The 20,073-nt window shown below is 36.4% G+C and overlaps 1 protein-coding gene across 12 annotated transcripts in view; it reads right to left on the bottom strand.

Annotated features, from left to right (window-relative positions):
- Positions 1 to 764: 764 nt before the first annotated feature.
- Positions 765 to 20,073, bottom strand: part of ZMYM5 (zinc finger MYM-type containing 5) — a 31,438-nt gene continuing 12,129 nt past the window's right edge. For 7 of the 12 annotated variants that reach the window (XM_077774703.1, XM_077774704.1, XM_077774708.1 and 4 more), the window contains 5 exons: positions 7,656 to 7,941; positions 6,942 to 7,098; positions 5,793 to 6,005; positions 4,771 to 4,896; positions 765 to 2,135 (listed from right to left, as the gene is read on the bottom strand). In XM_077774703.1, the coding sequence (XP_077630829.1) occupies positions 1,377 to 2,135; positions 4,771 to 4,896; positions 5,793 to 6,005; positions 6,942 to 7,098; positions 7,656 to 7,941 (1,541 nt within the window). In that variant the 3' untranslated portion in view covers positions 765 to 1,376. Of the gene's footprint in view, positions 2,136 to 4,770; positions 4,897 to 5,792; positions 6,006 to 6,941; positions 7,099 to 7,655; positions 7,942 to 16,419; positions 17,841 to 20,073 lie in introns of those variants that run through there. The other 5 variants (XM_077774706.1, XM_077774709.1, XM_077774712.1 and 2 more) reach the window with 5 other exon arrangements.

Genomic DNA, 20,073 nt, shown 5'->3' with positions numbered 1-20,073 from the left:
AATAATTAATAAGAATTTAGAGGATAGGATTTAATTTTGTTTTCTCAATAGGTAAATTTGTTTTTAGCAAATTATCTTAAGTAGCCACTGGTTGATTTCATTAGTTTGCTCAGATACCAAGTATCTATCTAACATAATCATATAATAAATGTCATTCAATTAGCTTTAAGTTTTAAAGAAATAATGAGCACATTAAACATTTGGAAAGGAACTTCAAAACCTGTGTTATATTCTCTAGAATATTTTCTTAGGCCTCTAAAAGTAAACTCAATTTTTGGTAACATCCCAAAGCCTGATTCAGATCCAACTCTGAAAGACTGAAATAGTTATCAAAAAACAAAATGGTTATAAATTAATAATGATTTCTGTGGGTATTCTAATAATAGTTTTAAGCACTGGCATCAGTGACAGAGTCTCCACGTACTCCTAGTGTCATCCCACCAAAAATACAGCGAGTTTTACTCTAGTCATTGTTCATTTGTCATTTTGTTTCAGAGTTTTGAGACAAAGCCCAAGTATATGTAAGAATTTAATATATGATAAAGTTGGAATTCGAAATCAGATACAAAAGGAGAATTACTAAATATATAGTAATGGGAGCACTGATCATTTGAAAAAGTGGAGAGCCTTAATTTTCATTAATGTGTTTCTTGAATTTCAAGCACATAGTCTTCAGAGGGGAAAAAAATTGCCACAACACCTAAAGGTTAACTTAATATATCTTTAATATTTCTTATATTTGTACTAACATAAAAATAGGTATACATTTATTCTTATACTTCTCACACAATAAAATCTAAACCATTTATAAATTAAATTAAAACCAATTAAATGCAAAGTAATCACCTTAATATAATGTAACAAATAATGCCGTTTGGCCCAAATAATAAAACAATGTTTTGCCCAAAAGAAAGAAATCGCAGGTATTTGGTTTAATAGCAAAAAGCTGCAATTTTAGTTTCCAAGAAACTGAAACTTTCAGTTTCTGAATGTTTTTACTTTAATAATAATGATGAAAATGTTCACAAAGTATCTTGTTCAAACTAGTATTGATAAATTTAAGCCTTTCTCTCCTTTCTTCAAAGCAATCAGAACAGAAAATTAACCAAACCTATCAAATGTTAGCCCTCAAATGCCAGTTTTAAAAGGTATGAATTGACAGAATGAAAACATAACAATTGCCTTTACTGAAATCTGCATTAATTACTATTGAGTCCAATTAGCTTTAGAACTTGAAACAAACATTCTTTACTATTTGCTATTATACTTATTGCTAATGAACTGTTGAAAAGTTGTAGCAACTTCACAACACAAATGGTACTGTTAGGGTATAGATCTTTTCTGAATAAATATATGACCTCAATGTCAAAACCACATCAGGTATATTTTGTGTACAACAATAGCACACCATCATTTTTCTCATTCTTATGTAATCCATGTTCTGCAGCTTCCATAGTTTTATTTTTTTTCAAATCAGATTTTAATTTTGAATACTTAACACTATTATTGATATGCATTTCACTTTCTTCGTGTTTGCTAAGAATATGTGATAAATGCTGCCAATCTTTGCACCCATTCTCATTCTTCAGTTGATTTTTTCCTTCCCCAAAGAGTTTGCAATACAAACAAAACACAGAATCTTTTGAGGTTGAATAAAGTAACCAGGATCTAGTGGTTTTATCACCATTTGGAAGAATTCGTGTATAATAAGTTTCTGAAAACTTCCTCCCTGTATTGTCTTTTGGAAAGTTAAAATTTCTTACTTGAGGTGGATCATTTTCAACAAGAATGTCCCGTTGTTTAATATTTAAAACACGGGGCCATGTACCTGGGTCTGCAGAAAGTACAACTGATATAACGGAGTCTTCTGATTTTTTCTCTTCCAGTTGCGCTTGAAATTTATCAGCTATGGTTACAGAAGGTAAATTCACATCCTGTCTGATCAGTGATGTATCTGTCCTACGTTCTGCCAAAACCTGTAGCTCTGAAGTCTTTTCCTTTTTTTCTGGTATTCCCTCTTTTTTTTCTAAAAGAGTATTCAATGGTCCATTTAACTTCCTTTCATTTTCTTCTCTAACAGCATTCCTTTTTCTGTTTTCTGATGCTGATAAATTTTTTGATTTTGTTTCCATCATCTGAGAGAAACAGATTACAATTTAAGTTAGAATTGTTAAGATTAATGTATATATAAATGCTCAATAGCACATGAAAAGTTGCTCATCATTTGTCATCAAATATCAATCAAAAACACCTCATACCACTTCACATCCACTAGGGTGGCTATAAAAAAAGATATATGATATAATGGCAAGTGTTGGCAAAGACACGGAAAAGCTAAAACCTTCCTAAGGTGATAGTGCAAATGTAAAATGGTACAGGTACCTTGGAAAACAGCCTGGCAATTCTTGAAAAGTTTAAAGAGTTACATATGACCCACCAACACCAGAATGAAAATGCAGATCTACACAGATTTGTACTAAGTGTTCATAGCAACATTATTCATAATAGCCAAAAAGTAAAAATAATTAAAATGTCCATTACTGATGGATAAACAAAAAATGTGGGGAAGGACACCTGGGTGGCTCAGTCAGTTAAGCATCCAACTTCAGCTCAGGTCATGATCTCGTGGTTTGTGGGTTTGAGCCCTGCGTCAGTCTCTGTGCTGACAGCTCAGAGCCTGGAGCCTGCTTTGGATTCTGTGTTTCTCCCTCTCTGCCCTTCCCATGCTCATGCTCTCTCAATAATAAATAAAGGTTAAAAAAAAAAATTAAAAAATGTGGGGAAAAAATGTGGGTATTATCCATACAATGAAATCGTATTTGGCGATAAAAACAAGTGAAGTTATTTAAAAAAAGGTTTTTTTTATGTCTTTATTTTAAGAGACAGAGAGCGAGCCGGGGAGGGGCAGAGAGAGAGAGAGGGAGACACAGAATCTGAAGGAGGCTCCAGGCTCTGAGCTGTCAGCACAGAGCCCGATGTGGACTCGAACCCAAGAACTATGAGATCATGACCTGAGCCGAAGTCGGACGCTTAACTAACTGAGCCACCTAGGCGCCCCCAAAACAAGTGAAGTTATATGCTACAACCTGGATGAACACTGAAAACAGTATATGTGAAAGCCAGCTATAAAGTATCACATTTTGTATGGTTCCATTTAATAAAAAGACATAGAACTGATTTTAGAGTCAATAATAAAATTAAGAAAAATTTGAAACAAAGATGTAGATAATGCAAATGGTATCCTACTAGCTATAATCTTTTTGTACACAGCACAACTTGAACACTGCATTCAATGTTTACAAAACTAAGAGAACTTTGTTTTGATTTAACCCTGAAAGCCATATTGGTGGCAGTTATGTAAAAAAAGCAGGAACAGCATACCCAAGTTTGTATTTAGACTGCTCTGACTGTATTATGATTTCTAACTGTAAGGAAGACCAGTGGTGCAGAAACAGCCAACAAACTGTGGGAGTCATTCTGACAAGAGAGATGATGGCTTGGTCTAGGATTATAGGAATAAAGACAGGATAGACCTGAGAGATATTTAGAAAGTAGAATCTGGATTATTGGTAACTGAGTGGCTCTGGAGGCTAAGGAAGGAGGAGGAGTAAAGGATGGCCCTAAATTTCTACCTAGGCATCTGACTGAATGATGGGACCATTTACTGATATGGGAAACAGAATGAAAAAAAGGTTTGGAGTTTCAGCTTTAGACATGGAATTTGAGATATCTGTGGAACATTCAAATGGAGATGACAGATGGGTAGATTTGTCTGAAATTGAAAGAAATATCTACACATAAAACAAACTTCAAAAAAACAAAAAAAGAGGGGAGGGGTGCCTAGGTGGCTCAGTCGCTTACTTGCTTACTTCGGCTCAGGACATGATCTCTGGTTTCCTGGGTTCGAGCCCTGCACTGGGGTCTCTGAGCTGACAGCTAGCTCAGAGCATGGAGCCTGTTTCAGACAGGCTGTGTCTCCCTCTCTCTCTGACCCTCCCCTGCTCACGCTGTCTCTCTCTCGAAATAAATAAAAACATTTTAAAAATTTTTTAAAAAGAGGGGAAATTATCATCTACAGATATATTTTGGAAATCATGAGGATATATTAATTAAAACCATGAGATCAGAGGGGTACCTGAGTGGCTCAGTTGGTTAAGCATCTACTGATTTCAGCTCAGGTCATGATCTCACAGTTGGGGAGAATAAGCCCTATGTCGGGCTCTGTGCTGACAGCGCAAAGACCTCTCTCAAAATAAGCATTAAAAAAAAAAAAAAAATCTTACTTTTTCCCATAAAAATGATTTGGTACCAACTGATGAAAGACAGCAGAGTAGGAGGGTCCTGGCCTCATCTCGCTTCACGGACACAAGAAAACAGCTACATCTACACAACGAACTAGAAAATGGCCTAAAGACTGGCAGAAAAGACCTTCTATGGCTAAACACAGAGATAAGTTCACACTGACAAGAGATGTGCCTGGGAACCAAATAAATACCTAGTAAAACTAACCACAAGCAAGAGGGCCAACACAAGCACAGAGAAGAGAGAGGCTCAGACCCTACTGGGTACCCTTGACACTGGGGATCTGAGTCACTGTAACTTGTGCCTTTGAAAACCAGCAGGGCTTAACTCCAGAGGCTTTAGAAATCAGTGGCGCTTAGCTGAATGACTACAGGACTAGGCCCCTTTACTTGCATTCCTTTTCTTTCCCTCCTGTGAGCTGGGAAAGGCTCCTCCCAGAGGGAGTACAGAGCTCCCCAGAGGGCTCACCAGCCGTCTCCACTCACTGCACCCTCCTGGGGTAACTGGGTGAAGGTGCGCTTCCATGTCCTGACCCCTGCATTCCAGCTGTGCTGTGTCTGGTGCATCCCTGCCTGAATGAAGTAATGCCTCTGCCTAAAAAAAAATATATCAGTGGGACTTAAGCCTGGGAGCTTTAAAAACCGGTGAGTTTGTTTATTTATTTATTTATTTATTCACTTATTTAAAGGCCAATGAAACCAGGAGCTTGTTCTTTGAAAAGATAAACGGAATTGATAAACCATTAGCTACTCATCAAGAAAAAAAGAATACTCAGATAAAATCAGAAATGGGGAGGAAATAATAATACTACAGTAATACAAAAGATTACAAGGAAATACTATAATAAAGCTATATGCTGACATATGGACAACCTAAAAGACATGGGTAAATTCCTAGAAACCTATAATCTTCCAAAACTGAATCAAGAAGACATAAAAAATTTGAACAGACTAATTACTAGTAATGAAATTGAATCAATCAAAAAATTCTCAACAAACAAAACTCTAGGACTCACTTCACAGGTGAATTCCACCAAGCAAAAATTTAAGAAAAGTTAACATTGGGGCGCCTGGGTGGCTCAATTGGTTAAGTGTCCGACTTTGGCTCAGGTCATGATCTTTCAGTTTGTGGGTTCGAACCCCGCATCGCACAGCTCTGAGCCTGGACCCTGCTTCAGATTCTGTGTCTCCCTCTCTCTCTGCCTCTCCCCCACTCACGCTGTCTCTGTCTCAAAAATAAACTATAAAAAAATTTTTTAAAAAAAGAAAAGTTAATACCTATTCTTCACAAGCTATTCTAAAAATTGGAAGAGGAAGGAAAACTAGCTTAGGATAATCAATTGATTTCAAAACTCATTTGAGATGGGACAGCTCAGTGACTGATTAACAAAAACGGAACTAAATGAGACTCTAAGATAAGTCTGGTTAATGTAAGTTAACAAGGAAAAGCTATTGTATACTTGATCATTTAAACGCATTGAAAATAATTACCTGTTTATATTCATTAACACAACTTTGGCAGCAAAATCTTGCCTGCTGACCTTCAATGATCAGGACATTGTTCCCAGCACTTTTACTAGGCAAGTACTCTCCACACTGTTCACAGCAATTCATTATCAGACCATTAGCTAACCTGTACTTATTAAAGCACTGGTTACTGCATAGTTTATGTATTACATTATTAACGCTGACTTCATGACGAATCTAAAAGAAAAGTCAGAATTTATTAAAAGAATGAGCCAGAGTAGCACAGTAAGCAATGAGATAACTACTTTCTTCAAAAGAAACAATCTCTAATTATTTCTCAGTGGAAGAAATATTCAGGGAAAAGACTAAAAAGTAAATTTCATTACTTTCACTTTTATCTTTGATTTTACAAAAAAGGTAAGATTCATGGAATAAAAACTATAAAATAAGTAATAACTTCCCTAGAGACACTTAAGACCTAGAGGAAACAGACTGTTTTGAAGATTTTGATATGACCTGATTAAAAGAAATGGACTTGGAATTTTTGTTATTATAAACTTCACTACCCTAATTCATAGAAGGTGCTAAAAGTCCATATTACTATACTCAGGATGGTGTCTGTATATACAGAAGATGGTTCTTGCTTTGCTCAGTTCTATGGTAACAGAGATAAAATCATGTCCTCAATTTGCACAGCTCCAGGGAACACCAACTTCAGTTGCCAAGGAGTATGTTATGTAAGGACTGCCTGTATGCATGTTTCTTCTTTCAGCAACTGGAAAGATGGCAATACCACTTAAGAAATGTGATCAACACACTTACACTCCACTTGTTCTGTATATTCTTGTACCAGGACTGGTTGCTTCCTACATGTCCTGAACTTGCACGTTTACTTAGTGACTAATAAGAACAAAATTCACCCGAACACTAACGCTTAGTTTATGAATATATTCAATTCCATGGAAATAGCTGTATACTTTCTATAGCATGCAAATGGGATATTCATTCACAAAAGAGTTAGTTCTAACATATCTTTATCCTTCCCTTTAATTTCATTGTGTAGATCCAGGACATTTGTATTATGTAGATGGCAGAGCATATAACAACACTTAAAAATTAAAATTATCCCTGTTAACCTACATAATAGCTTAAATAAGATATAAAAACCCAGACCTCTGTTAGTTTACTACAGATTATACATCTTGATTTATTAACTCTCTTTCTAAGATTCTGGTTGTCTTCACAGGGAGGCAAAGATGTTCGACAAAATTCTCGGGAGGAGTCTTTTGACTCAACTTGAACAGTAGTAGCATTTTTTGTAGGTGCATTTCTGAAACACAAGGGACAGATGCAACTTAAGAATATTACATTTTAATAAAAGTCAAATATATGAACAAGAAATGACATTTTTCATTTTCTCATAATTTAATCCTAAGAATCTACTGGAATTTTTGGGTCTTACTAGGTTTTGGTAAACCCACTTTCGGTTTCACTGTCAAGGGTTCCTAAGTAATATGGCAGGAGATGACTCGGAGATAAACATTTTGTAGCACAAGAACCTCGTCACAGGTTATTATGACTTTTTGAAGCACTCCAAAAAGGTGGTAGCAACTTGGTAGAATTAAGGTAAAAGATGGGGAGGAGCAAGGCAAAGGCAGTGGCAGAGAGAGGGTCAATTTTTACATTCCCCTTTCCTGCCTCGAGTAAGGACAGTACAAATGAACTCATAGCTCTGACATACTCTAGGATAAGTCAAGCTCAATAAACTTGAAGATATCTTTGCAGCAACTGTATCCGTGAATCTATACAGCTCTCCAATTACATTCAACACACATCTATACTGCCAGTATCCAACTATATGGAGCCATGTTGAAAAGTACAGCTTACTTTTTACATATTACATTGCGTTTCTTTGGAGTGCGCTTATGAGAGAAGGAAGAAAGGCAGGTGGTAGAACAAAAGAGGTGAGCTGATCCTTTTCGTTGATAAGCTGTCTGTCCCTTCTGTAAAGGTTTTTTGCAGTGTGCACAAGTGATTTTAGCTGCTTTAGTAAGTTGCTGTTGGACTGAAGACTGGAAAATCTGTTTAGGAAGGGAGGCCACTGAAGATAAAGAATCCACCCCTGGCTGTTTCTGATTACGGGGAAATGATGCTGACTGGGAGATCCAAGAATCTTAAAAATAAAACACACAAGAAAAAGTCATGGAACAATTCAAAATTCACATCAGAAAAATATTTTAAATTTTCATTTTGCAAGTTTAAGAGAATAGTGAGGCGGCCCTATAAGCAAATGGTCAAGGCCAGGTAACCCTGTTGTACAATCCCAGGGGAACTACCCACTTTGTATTCTTTTTTTTTTTTTTTCCATTTCATTTATTTATTTTTTAATTTACATCCAAGTTAGTTAGCATATAGTGCAATAATCATTTCAGGAGTAGATACCAATGATTCTCCCCACCATGTATAATACCCAGGGCTTATTCCAACAAGTATCTTCCTTAAGGCCCCTTACCCATTTAGGCCATCCCCACAGCCACAACTCCTCCAGCAACCCTCAGTTTCTTGTCTGTATTTAAGAGTCTCTTTTAAGCTCATTTCACTTAGCATAATACCCTCTACTTCCACGTAGTTGCAAATGGCAAGATTTCATTCTTTTTGATTGCCAAGTAACATTCCATTATATACAAACACACACACACACACACCCGCCCCCCCACATCTCCTTTGGGCTCTTTCCATACTTTGGTTATTGTCGATAGCACTGTGCTAAATATTGGGGTGCATGTGCCACTTTGAAACAGCACACCTGTATCCCCTGGATAAATACTTAGTAGTGCAATTGCTGGGTGGTAGAGTAGTTGTTTTTAATTTTTTGAGGAACCCGCATACTGTTTTTCAGAGTGGCTGCACCAGTTTGCATTCCCATCAGCTGTGCAAAAGGGTTCCTCTTCGCATCCTTGCCAACATCTGTTGTTGCTTGAGTTGTTAATTTTAGCTATTCTGACAGGTATGAGGTAGTATCTCACTGGTTTTCATTTGTATTTCCCTAATAATGAGTGATGTTGAGCATCTTTTCATGTGTCTGTTAGCCATCTGGATGTCTTCTTTGGATACTAACCCTTTATTTGATATGTCATTTGCAAATATCTTCTCCCATTCTGTCAGTTGCCTTTTAGTTTTGCTAATTGTTTCACTCGCAGTACAGAAGCTTTTATTTTGATGAGGTCTCAATCATTCATCTTTGCTTTTGTTCCCCTTGCCTCTAGAGACGTGTTGAGTAAGAAGATGCTGCGGCCAAGGTCAAAGAGATTTTTTTTTGCCTTTCTCCTCTAGGATTTTGATGGCTTCCTGTCTTACATTTAGGTCTTTCATCCATTTTGCATTTATTTTTGTGTACGGTGTAAAGAAAGTGGTCCAGGTTCATTTTCCTGCATTTTGCTGTCCAGTTTTCCCAGCAGTATTTGCTGAAGAGACTGTCTATTCCATCAGATATTCTTTCCTGCTTTGTGAAAGAATAGTTGGCCATATATCTGTGGGTCCATTTCTGGGTTCTCTATTCTGTTCCATTAATCACGTGTCTGTTTTTGTACCATTTTTTAAAGTAATAATTTTAAATGTTTATTTATTTTTGAGAGAGAGAGGGAGGGCCAGAAAGAGAGGGGAACACAGAATCCGAAGGAGGCTCCAGGCTCTGAACTGTCAGCCGAGAGCCTGATGTAGGGCTCGAGCACACAAGTTGTGAGATCGTGACCTGAGCTGAAGTCAGAAGCTTAACCGACTGAGCCAGCCAGGCACCCCTATCCACTCTGTATTTGAACGATACTCTATTGTGCCAAAACTGTAAAATGGTGGCCCTTGAATTGTGCAATGCAGTAGTTACCTACTCTTAAGTTAAGGACCCCAGGTTCAAAATGCATCTTCTGAGCTCACTAGATGATGAAAGTACGTTAAATTGTGCCTTGGTTTCTCACCTACAAACTGGAAATGACATCTAACTCATCAGAGTGTTATGAAGACTAAATGAGATAATGCATACAGTAAAGCAGTATGTTTGGTACACAGGGCATTTGCAAAAAAAAAAAAAATATTAGCCACCTTTTCTTCTCGAAAAGTATTAATACATTATGAAATAAAGCAAATATGCAAATCAAAGATAACTACAGAATCTGGTATATGTCCATTTTCATAACCACTTCCTCCCTAACATTATGAAAAATATAAAGCATAGAGAAGAAAAAATTTTCTTCAGTGGCCACTCATTCCCACCAAGTCTATTCTCTACTATTTTACTATTTTTGCTTTGTCATCAATTCATCCCTCTAAACACCCATGTGTTTTGTGTATTTCAAGTAAATGTAGAACATCAGTCTACTCCTCTCCAAAATACTTTTTATTCATTTTATTTTAGAGAGCGAGAGCATAAGCAGAAGAGAAGGGCGTGGGCGGGGAGAGGAAAGAAAAAGAAAGAGAGAGAGAGAGACAGAGAGAGATAGGGAAAATCTTAAGCAGGCATCATGTTCAGCAAGGAGACTGATGTGGGGCTCGATCCCATGACCATAGATCCTTGCTTTAGGCCAAAATTAAGAGTCAGATGCTCAACTGACTGAGCCACCTAGGCACCCCTATTTATTTTAAATTTTATTTATTTATTAATTTTAACTAAGCTCTACACCCAGGGGTGGGGCTTGAACTCATGACCTCAAGATCAAGAGCTGCATGTTCTACCAACTAGGCCAGCTAGGCACCCCTCCAAAACACTTTTTAAAGCAATTTTTTTTTTAAATATATTTTTATTTATTTCTAGGAGAGAGAGAGAGACAGTGTGAGCAGGGGAGGGTCAGAGAGAGAGGGAGACAGAGACTCTGAAATAGGCTCCAGGCTCTGAGCTGGCAGTCAGCACAGAGCCCGACGCGGGGCTCGAACCCACGAACCACGAGATCATGACCTAAGCGAAAGTCAGACGCTTAACTGACTAAGCCACCCAGGCGCCCCGAAAGCAACTCTTTTTACAATTTCTTCTCAGCCTTCTAAATATTATTTTATAATCATTAATATAGGTGATAGATTATTCTGCAAAGACTTAGCTTTCCTAACTTCACACAGGGACTCCTCCATCGTATTGTTAGCTTCAAAATGGTAAAAATAGTATTAAGTACCGGTAGTAATGTTTCTCAAACCTTAACATTCATGAGATCACTTAAGAATCTTACTTAAACAGAGATTCTAGGGGTGCCTGGCTGGTTCAGTCATAGAGCATACAACTCTTGATCTTGAGGCTGTGAGTTAGAGCCCCACGATAGGTGTGGAGATTACTTAAAAATATATAAATACATACACATATACATACATAGATTCTAAATCAATAGGTCTAGGGAAGGGCCTGAGGTCCCGCGTTTCTTTTTTTTTAATGTTTATTTTTGAGAACAAGCAAGCGAGTGAGTGCAAGTGCAGGGGAGGAGCAGAGAGAGAGGGAGACAGAGGACGTGAAGCAGGCTCTGTGTTGAACTCACAAAGCATGAGATTATGACCTGAGTTGAAGTCAGATGCTTAACCAACTGAGCCACCCACGTGCCCCAAGGTTCTGCCTTTCTAACTTACTCTTACATGATGGTGAAGCTGTGAGACCTAAGAGTATGGAATTATTCTGTCACCTCTCTTCAAAAATCGCTTTGGTCAGTAACAAGAGGTCTATGGCCCTCCTCCATCCATCACGTCCTCAAAAGCCTTTCAGAGTACACTACCCCCCACCTACTCCTTCCAATTTTCTTTGTCCTATTTCAAGATACCTTTACTTTACAAGCAAAAATAAAACAGAACAAGTAACAAAAGCAACTCTTTAAGTCCACAGGATGACATACTGGAAATATAGAATATATTACAATAAATTTTTATCACCTAATAGAATTTTCATTACTACTTAATTTTCCTACTTCTGAACCATTCCAAAGAAAACAAAAATTACATATTCATCTGTAGAACAAACATAGGTTGCATTCTGGGATCAAACATTTCTGCATATCACATAGCTAGATAGGTAACAGATTTAATAAATAACAGAAATGAAGGATACCAACCATTACAAGATTTGTTATTACCATTAATATGGGAGAAATAACCCCAAAGAAAAAATATTGGTCTTTAAAATTTTAGGGAGTTATCCATACTTAAAGGGAGCATATTTATATATAACTATGGAATGTGAGACATCAATATATGCTCAGGACAATAATTAGATTCTGCAATTTCCTTTTCATGTTAGCTTTGGTGCATAAAGCAAGCAAATGCTTACTTTGCTAATACCACAACTATTTAGTTTCTCGAAATTTCAGAGTTTATTTCATCAAATTTTTATTTAATTTTATTTTTGGTATTTGTGTCTCCAGGTTAAACTCAATCTCTCAAATTCTTCCATATCCTTCCAAGTATGTTTTAAGAGAAGGGACAAAATAGATTATTTGGTAAAAACCCCTGATTACATGCAAGGAAAATTAAGACCTAGAAGTTACATGATTTATCCAAAAATCTAGTATTAGATACACTATTGACTTTTAGGTGTTCTTCATTTCTTTCTGCATCTAAACTCTTCTGCCTAAAAAATATTTTAGTATTTATTTAGTGATGGTCTGCTAGTGAAAAGGGTCTCAGTGTGGTTTGTTTGTATTTAGATGTTAAAGAATAACATGTATGCATAGAGTTTATAAATCTTAAGTGGGGAGCTCAATTAAACTTTTCACAATGAATATACTTGCATGACCATCAACCAGAAGCCTGGTCTTTTCTCACTCAATAATTTCCTGCCTTTCCCACAAGCCGTCCCTATTATGACTTCAAAGATTAGACTTCTCTTATTTTGGAATTCACATACATAAAAAAATACAGTATATACTCTTTTGTAGTTGATTACCTTAACATCTTGTCTGTAAATTTCATTCATATTGAATGTATACTTCATTCTTTTGCACTGCTGTTAAGTATCCCATTATATTGCTGGTACTACTTATCTGCCCTACTGCTGTTCTTTTGGGTTTTTTTTTTAAGTTGTATTTAAGTAATCTCTACACGCAATGTGGAGCTCAAACACACAACCCTGAGATCCCGAGCTGCATGCTCTTCCAACTGAGCCAGCCAGGCGCCTCTATACATCCTCCTATTGATGGACATTTGGATCATTTCCAATTTTGACTATGATTTCTATATATGTCTTCTAACAGTTTCTTAATGTATTTATCCTGCTTGGAATTTGGATTTATAAATGTTCTTAAATTTGTAGGTTAATGCTTTTTCTCCATTTTAGAAAATTCTCAGTTGTACCTCTTCCATCTTGTTTCTTTCCGGGACCTTAAATACTTGTCCATTTCATCAAGTGTCACAGATCTTTTCTGGATTTCTACCCTTGTGACTTCTCTGATTTAATCTGAATGATTTTTTCTGAGATTTCTTTCAGTTCACTTATAACTCTTCAGCTATGCCCAAACTGCAGTTAAAATGATTAGTTCCTTAAAATCTATGTCTGATAATCCTATTATCTGGATCCCAAAGCCTCACTTCTCTTGTCTGTTTTCCTCTTGATTTCTGGCATATGGCCTTCGTTCTTCATGCTGCTGATTGCTTTTTTATTGTGTTTATATGAAAAAACTGAGGGGCACCTGGGTGGCTCAGTTGGTTGAGCATCCAACTTTGGCTCAGGTCATGATCTCGCGGTTCCTAAGTTTGAGCCCCACATCAAGCTCACTGTTGTCAGTGCAGAGCCCACTTCAGATCCTCTGTCCCTCACCCACTTGCACTCTCTCAAAAATAAACAAACAAAATACTGAAAAAAACCTGAGGCTCTGGATTAGGTCAGCATCCGTAACTAAAGGTCAGAGAGGCTGTGTTTGTTTAGAAAGAGATTGTTTCTTTTAAAATAATTTTTTTGAAGTTTATTTTGAGAAAGACAGAGACAGCACGAGTTGGGGAGAAGAGAGAGGGAGAGAAATAGAACCCCAGCCAGGCTCTGTGCTGCCAGCACCAAGCCCAACACAAGGCTCAAACTTACAAAACTGAAATCATGACCTGAGCCAAAACCAAGAGTTGGCAAGAGTTGGATGCTTAACCGACCACGACCCAGGCACCCCATGTTTGTTTGTTTTTTGTTTGTTTTTTTTTAACCAAGTACCCTTCTTTATGGACCTCTGTGAATATGCTGAAAGTTCTACTTAGATTTTCAGCCTTTCTCTGCAGTTTTTTCTAGGACTGAATGAATACACACCCATAAGAGAAAAGCAGCCTCAAGTAACAGATTACTTCTCAGAGGCTCCTTCTCTTAGATCTTAGAGCCCTCATTTTCCCACTATATTTATTTATCAGAAACAGAATGCCCTAGAATCAGAATAATGGCCAGAAATGTTTATAATACAATAAAAATAAAACAGATACAAGAGCAATTTCTACATATAGGTATTCTCTGTGATGAGTTTTTTGCTGTTTATATAAAGATAGGTGATGAATAGAGAGCCTTCCCTGAAAGAGTCAATACTAAAAGTTAATGGAAGAATTAAATGACTCAAAGGTCCAGTCAATGGACATAATCCTATTTTTATAAAATGAAAAGTTTTATGTTTTTATGCAAAGCCATAATTTTGTATGAAGAAATTTGAACTTATAAGCCCTGGATTTTCGTGTAATTCAGCTCCAGAAATCTTCATCTTGCTCTTATATTTTTCTATTTCCTGTTTTGGAAATCCTTCAATTTTTAAAAGTAGAATGCACAAATAAACTAAACTAAGACACTATGGGGAAGCTCTGACTCTAAGTGACAAAAATTATAATAATAGTGTAATTGATGCCATCTTCTTCTAGAAGTCTGGTAGAAATTAGTTTTACTAATGCTAATAGCAAGTACAAGCAAAAGCAAAAACAAAACCTAGGGCTAATAGTAAAATGAGACAACTAATACTACGCTATATTCAAGTTAGAGAGAGAAAAATACCAACAATGACAAAAAGACTATCCTTTTGACAGCTGACTAATGCTCATGAAAGCTTCAAACATTTCATTAAAAAATTTTTAATTTATTATTTTTTTTAAAAGTAATTTCTACACCCAATGTGAGGCTCGAACTCACAACCTTGAGATTGAGAGTTGCACACCCCAAAAACAGAGCCAGCCAGGAGTGCCAGCGTCAACATATCTTTAACATCACTCATCATCTGACAACTTGGTAAACATTCTTTTTAGAATTCTACACTAAATGTTATTATTTAAAGGATATAGTTCTGTAACTTTTGTCCCCTAAAATAGAATTTTGGAGATCAGGAACTGTAAATTCATCCACACTTCATAAATAATAGAAATTTGTGGTCATGTATCATAAACAGTTTAAATGTACTTAGTTAAGAACATCTCCATTTAGATGAATGAGCGTCAAGTGAGCCATGTAGTGCTTTTTTGTTACATTTTAAAATCACTGATACTTTACATGATGAAAAATATAAAAATATAAAATACACCTTTGAAGTAGTGAGATAAAGGGATGACAAGCCAAGAGTAATCAAAACTACTTCCAAATAACATTTGCAAGTCTCAATTATAGCCACAATTTCAGTGGAATGACAGTATAGCATCTAACTACAATATGCTTTTTATATGATCAATCGATGCTATGCTTTTAAACTGAAAAGCATCTTATTTATCCATATTTACCACTAAATACACAACTTAAACTTACTCCAGAAAGTGAAAATGGTCAAGGTTGAAACATACAAGATACATGGCAAGGTTTCTGGTTTTCAGTGTACTTAAGAGCTTATATGTACATAAGATGGAATTCAAGCTTACACAAATAGATATTTAAAATTGAATAACAAAAGAGTAAAAGAAACAGATCCAAAAGGATGATTTTTAATGGACATTATTTCAAGTCTTCAACATCTTCAGTTGCTTCATTATAGAGATCACAAGTTTTCATGATATGATTTCTCAGGTTTAATTCTTATTCCATAAACAAAAAAATGTACATAGTAATAAATGGATGCAAGCATCAAAAAATTCATAAAAATATGCAAATATATTTTTAAAAATTCAATGATGTGTAAATTAAGATGACACCACCTTTTAATGATCAGTTTAGCAAACATTAAAACATTCCGACCCCTGAGCTTATAATATGGAGAAAAAAATTTTTGCTGTAAGAAAAGTAATACCATTTTTTGGTGGAGGCAATTTTACATTAACCATCAAAAGCTTTTGGGGTGCCTGGGTGGCTCAGTCGGTTAGGCATCAGATTTCAGCTCGGTTCATGATCTCGCGGTCTGTGGGTTCAAACCCTCATTGGGCTCTGTGCTGACCGCCCAGAGTCTGGAGCCTGCTTCAGAGTCTGTGTCTCTCTCTCTGCCCCTCCCCTCTTCGTGCTCTCTCTCTCTCAAAAATAAATAAAAATTAAAAAAAAAAAAAAAAAAAGCTTTAAAAATACACTGAGGAGGCACCTGGGTGGCTCAGGCGGTTAATCGTCTGCCACTTGATATCAGCTCAGGTGATAATCTCAATGTGGGCTCCACACTGGGAAAGGAGCCTGCTTAAGACTCACTCTCCTCCTCACCCCTTGGCCCTCCCCCACACATATGCTCTTTCTTGCTCTCCCTCAAAAAAAAAAAAAAAAAAAACCCCCTAAAATTATTAAATAAAAAATAAAAATACACTGACACTCTGACTTAGCAATTCCACCTATAGAAACTTTTCTAAAGAAAATAAGAGAGAAGTATGTGAACTTACAGAGATATTCATGAAAAACCTGTTTACAATTGAAAAGACTAGAAATAACTTTGATTATATAAACGTAAAAGATAATTATATCTGACAAGAACTACTAAAGATAAAATGTCAAATGCCCCCCAACCCCTACCCCAGGTCAAGAACAAAGCAAGTCTCTGTACTCTTACCATTTAAAAAAATTTTTTTTAATCAGGGTGGTTCCTAAGACCCTCTTAGGATTGATAATTTGCTAGAATGACTCCTAGAACTCAGAAGAGCTCTACACTTAAAATCACAGTTCCCCCCCAAGTTTTATTTATTTTTGGGAGAGAGAGAGAGACAGGGAGAGAGGGAGAGAGAATTCTCTGTCAGCGCAGAGCCCAATGCAGGGCTCGAATCCACAAAAAGTGAGAACATGAGCTGAGCTGAAATCAAGACTCAGAGGCTTAACCAATTAAGCCACCCAGGCGCCCCACAATCACAGTTTTAATATAGAGGACACAAATCAGGACCAACCAAATGAGGAGATCAAGAAGGATAAAGTTTGGAAGGTCCCAAATGCAAGGCTTCTGTGCCTACTCTCCATGGAATCAGGTTGCGTTACCTGGCACACTGATACCAAACAGGAAGATGGATTGAGTTTCAGTGTCTAGAGCTTTTATTGGTGTTTCACTGCACAGGTATGACTGACAGACTTATTCACTGCATGTGACTGTACTCCATCTCTAGCCTTCCTCTCTTCCCTTGCGGCTGGACTGGCTAAAACCTCCAACATTCTAATCACATCATTGGTCTTTTCTGATGACCTTCCCTCAGCCTTAGTCATCTGATCAAGTCTTAGCCCAAATAAATTCAGATGTGACTCAAAGGGCTCATAAGTAGAAAAGACAATCCCAATACTTGGAAAATTCCAAGGACTTAGTCTCTCTCCTAAGAACTAAGGAAAAGGCCAGTGCTATTACTTATTAAACAGATGTCCATGATGAAATAGTAAAAATTGGTATCAATTTTACTAAATTTCAGCCTTTGACTACATCTTAATATTCTATGTGATGAACAGGAAAGCATGCATAAAACACTTCTGTTTCATACCAAAGTACAATGGTTGTCTGAAGGAAAAGTGGAAAAGCACTCATAAAATAGTTACACTGGAAGTTAAACTAGGCTTTGTTCACGAACTACCATTTTTACTTAAAAGAATAACTGACAATCTGATTACTGACATTTTCTTGAAAATAAATCAAGAAAAATGACAGTATTTCCTGCTAATGAAAAAATTTGAGCTTTCAAGTGAAAATCAGCATCTTTGAAAACTGTATCCACCACCGTCAGCTTCACCGCTTTCTAAAATGTGCACATTAAAANTCTTCACCACTTTCTAAAATGTCAACATTAAAAAAATAAATAAAATGTCAACATTTAAAATAAAATATCTAAAATAAATAAATAAATAAAAAATAAAATATCTAGAAGTTCAATGAATTGATATTTTCCAAATATATATCTTTTTCATTTAACTAAAGCACAATATAACCGAATCATATAAAGGTAAAAGATCCATCCACAGATCACTGAATCNCAGAGCCCGACACGGGGCTCAAACCCACGAACCGCGAGATCATGACCTAAGCGAAAGTCGGACGCTTAACCGACTAAGCCACCCAGGCGGCCCCACAGATCACTGAATCTTAATGTAATAAATATGAAAACATCATTATATGATTTCAGATTCCACATTGTTAGGAACCTTTAAGAAACTGCCAACTTCCTAAGTTTTGGGACAGGATCAAAAAACCTATAACTATCCATAATTATCTAAAAAGATCACTAAAATATCGCTCCCTCCTACAACCGAATATGTGAGGCCAGATGTTCTTATACTTCAAACAAAAGAAGACATGGCAACGGACTCAATGTAGAAATAGATGTGAGGAAATACCATATACCTTGCTATCTTCTGTTACGCCAGACTTTAAAGAGTTTTGCAGAAATGTGAAACAATGGCACTGTTCACTCAATTTTGAAATTAGTTTTCATTAAAAATTATATTTTGTCATATAATACGTAATTACTGTTAAATACTTAAAAAAATCTTATGCTTTAATTTCTAATAAGCTACTTAATAGATATAAATTAAAAAGTTTTGGGGGAGGGTCCTCAATTATTTTTAAGAGTGAAACTGGGCCTAAAATGTTTGAGAACTGTCCTGTAGAAATAATAAACATAGACAAAGAAATTTAGGGTAGAGTTTCAATAATAGGAATAAATGGGATAAAAAACGGGATATCATACAAATGCTAAAAAAAAAAAAGGTACAGGAATGGGTTATCTCAGACAAAAAAATATTTTATAAACATGGAAACTTCTATTTTTAAAATGACACGTTAAAATTTAGATTAAGTAAATCAAAAGAAACACAAAATTATACGTAATGTGCTCTAAATTATATTTTTTAAAACCACAGAGGCGAAAAACTGAAAACAAAATTTTAGCAGTACTCCTTGCTAGTTAGTGGGATAAGGTGAAAGATATTTTATCTAAACCATAACTTCTTACAAAGGATCTGTAATAATCATGTAGTACTCTTATAACCAGAGAAAAAGATTAATTTAAAAAAAGAAAAAAATTCTGGTATTCCATTAAAGCAATAAATGAGGTTCTTGAAACTAGTTCCTTTTCAGTCCTTTCCTAAAATTCTAAGTTGGTCAATAGGTTAAAGCTAAAATGACCAAAAAAACAAGACCAAAACAAAATTTTTAACTCTCAAATACCCACACTAAATCATGACAAAGCTGCCAAAAAGATTTGCTAAGTTTTAAATAACTTCCATCATATTTTATCAGAAATGACTGCCCATATTAAATTTTAAAAATGTAGGCCTCTGTGGGTGCCTCAGTGGCTCTGTGGGTTGAGGATCCAACTCCTGGTTTCAACTCCAGTCATGATCTCAGGGTCATGGGACTGGCCCTGCGTTGGGCTTTGGGCTGACTGTGGAGCCCACTTAAGACTCTTTCTCTCTCCCCCCTCCTCCTCTGCCCCTCTCCCCCATGCTTAACCTGCTCTCTCTCTCTCAGAAATAAATAGATTAGGGGCACCTGGGTGGCTCGGTCGGTTAAGTGTCCAACTTTGGCTCAGATCATGATCTCACGATTCGTGGGTTCAAGCCCCGCGTCAGGCTCTGTGCTGACAGCTAGCTCAGAGCCTGGAGCCTGTTTCAGATTCTGTGTCTCCCTCTCTCTCTGACCTTTCCCTGCTCACACACACTGTCTCTCTCTCAGAAATAAATAAAAACAAACAAACAAAAAACCCAAAAAACATTTAAAAAATAGAATAAAAAATAAATATTAAAAATAGGGCTTTTAAAATACTTTTTAAAATAAAGCAACTAATAATACACTGATTTTTTTTTAATTTTTTTTTTAATGTTTTATTTATTTCTAGGAGAGAGAGAGAGACAGCGTGAGCAGGGGAGGGTCAGAGAGAGAGAGAGACACAGACTCTGAAACAGGCTCCAGGCTCTGAGCTGGCAGTCAGCACAGAGCCCGACGCGGGGCTCGAACCCACAAACCGCGAGATC

The sequence above is a fragment of the Crocuta crocuta genome, unplaced genomic scaffold, assembly GCF_008692635.1.
Source record: "Crocuta crocuta isolate KB4526 unplaced genomic scaffold, BGI_CrCroc_1.0 scaffold277, whole genome shotgun sequence".
NCBI lineage: Eukaryota > Metazoa > Chordata > Mammalia > Carnivora > Hyaenidae > Crocuta > Crocuta crocuta.
Note: the sequence above shows the minus strand (reverse complement) of the source record. Positions and strands in the feature narration are given on the sequence as shown.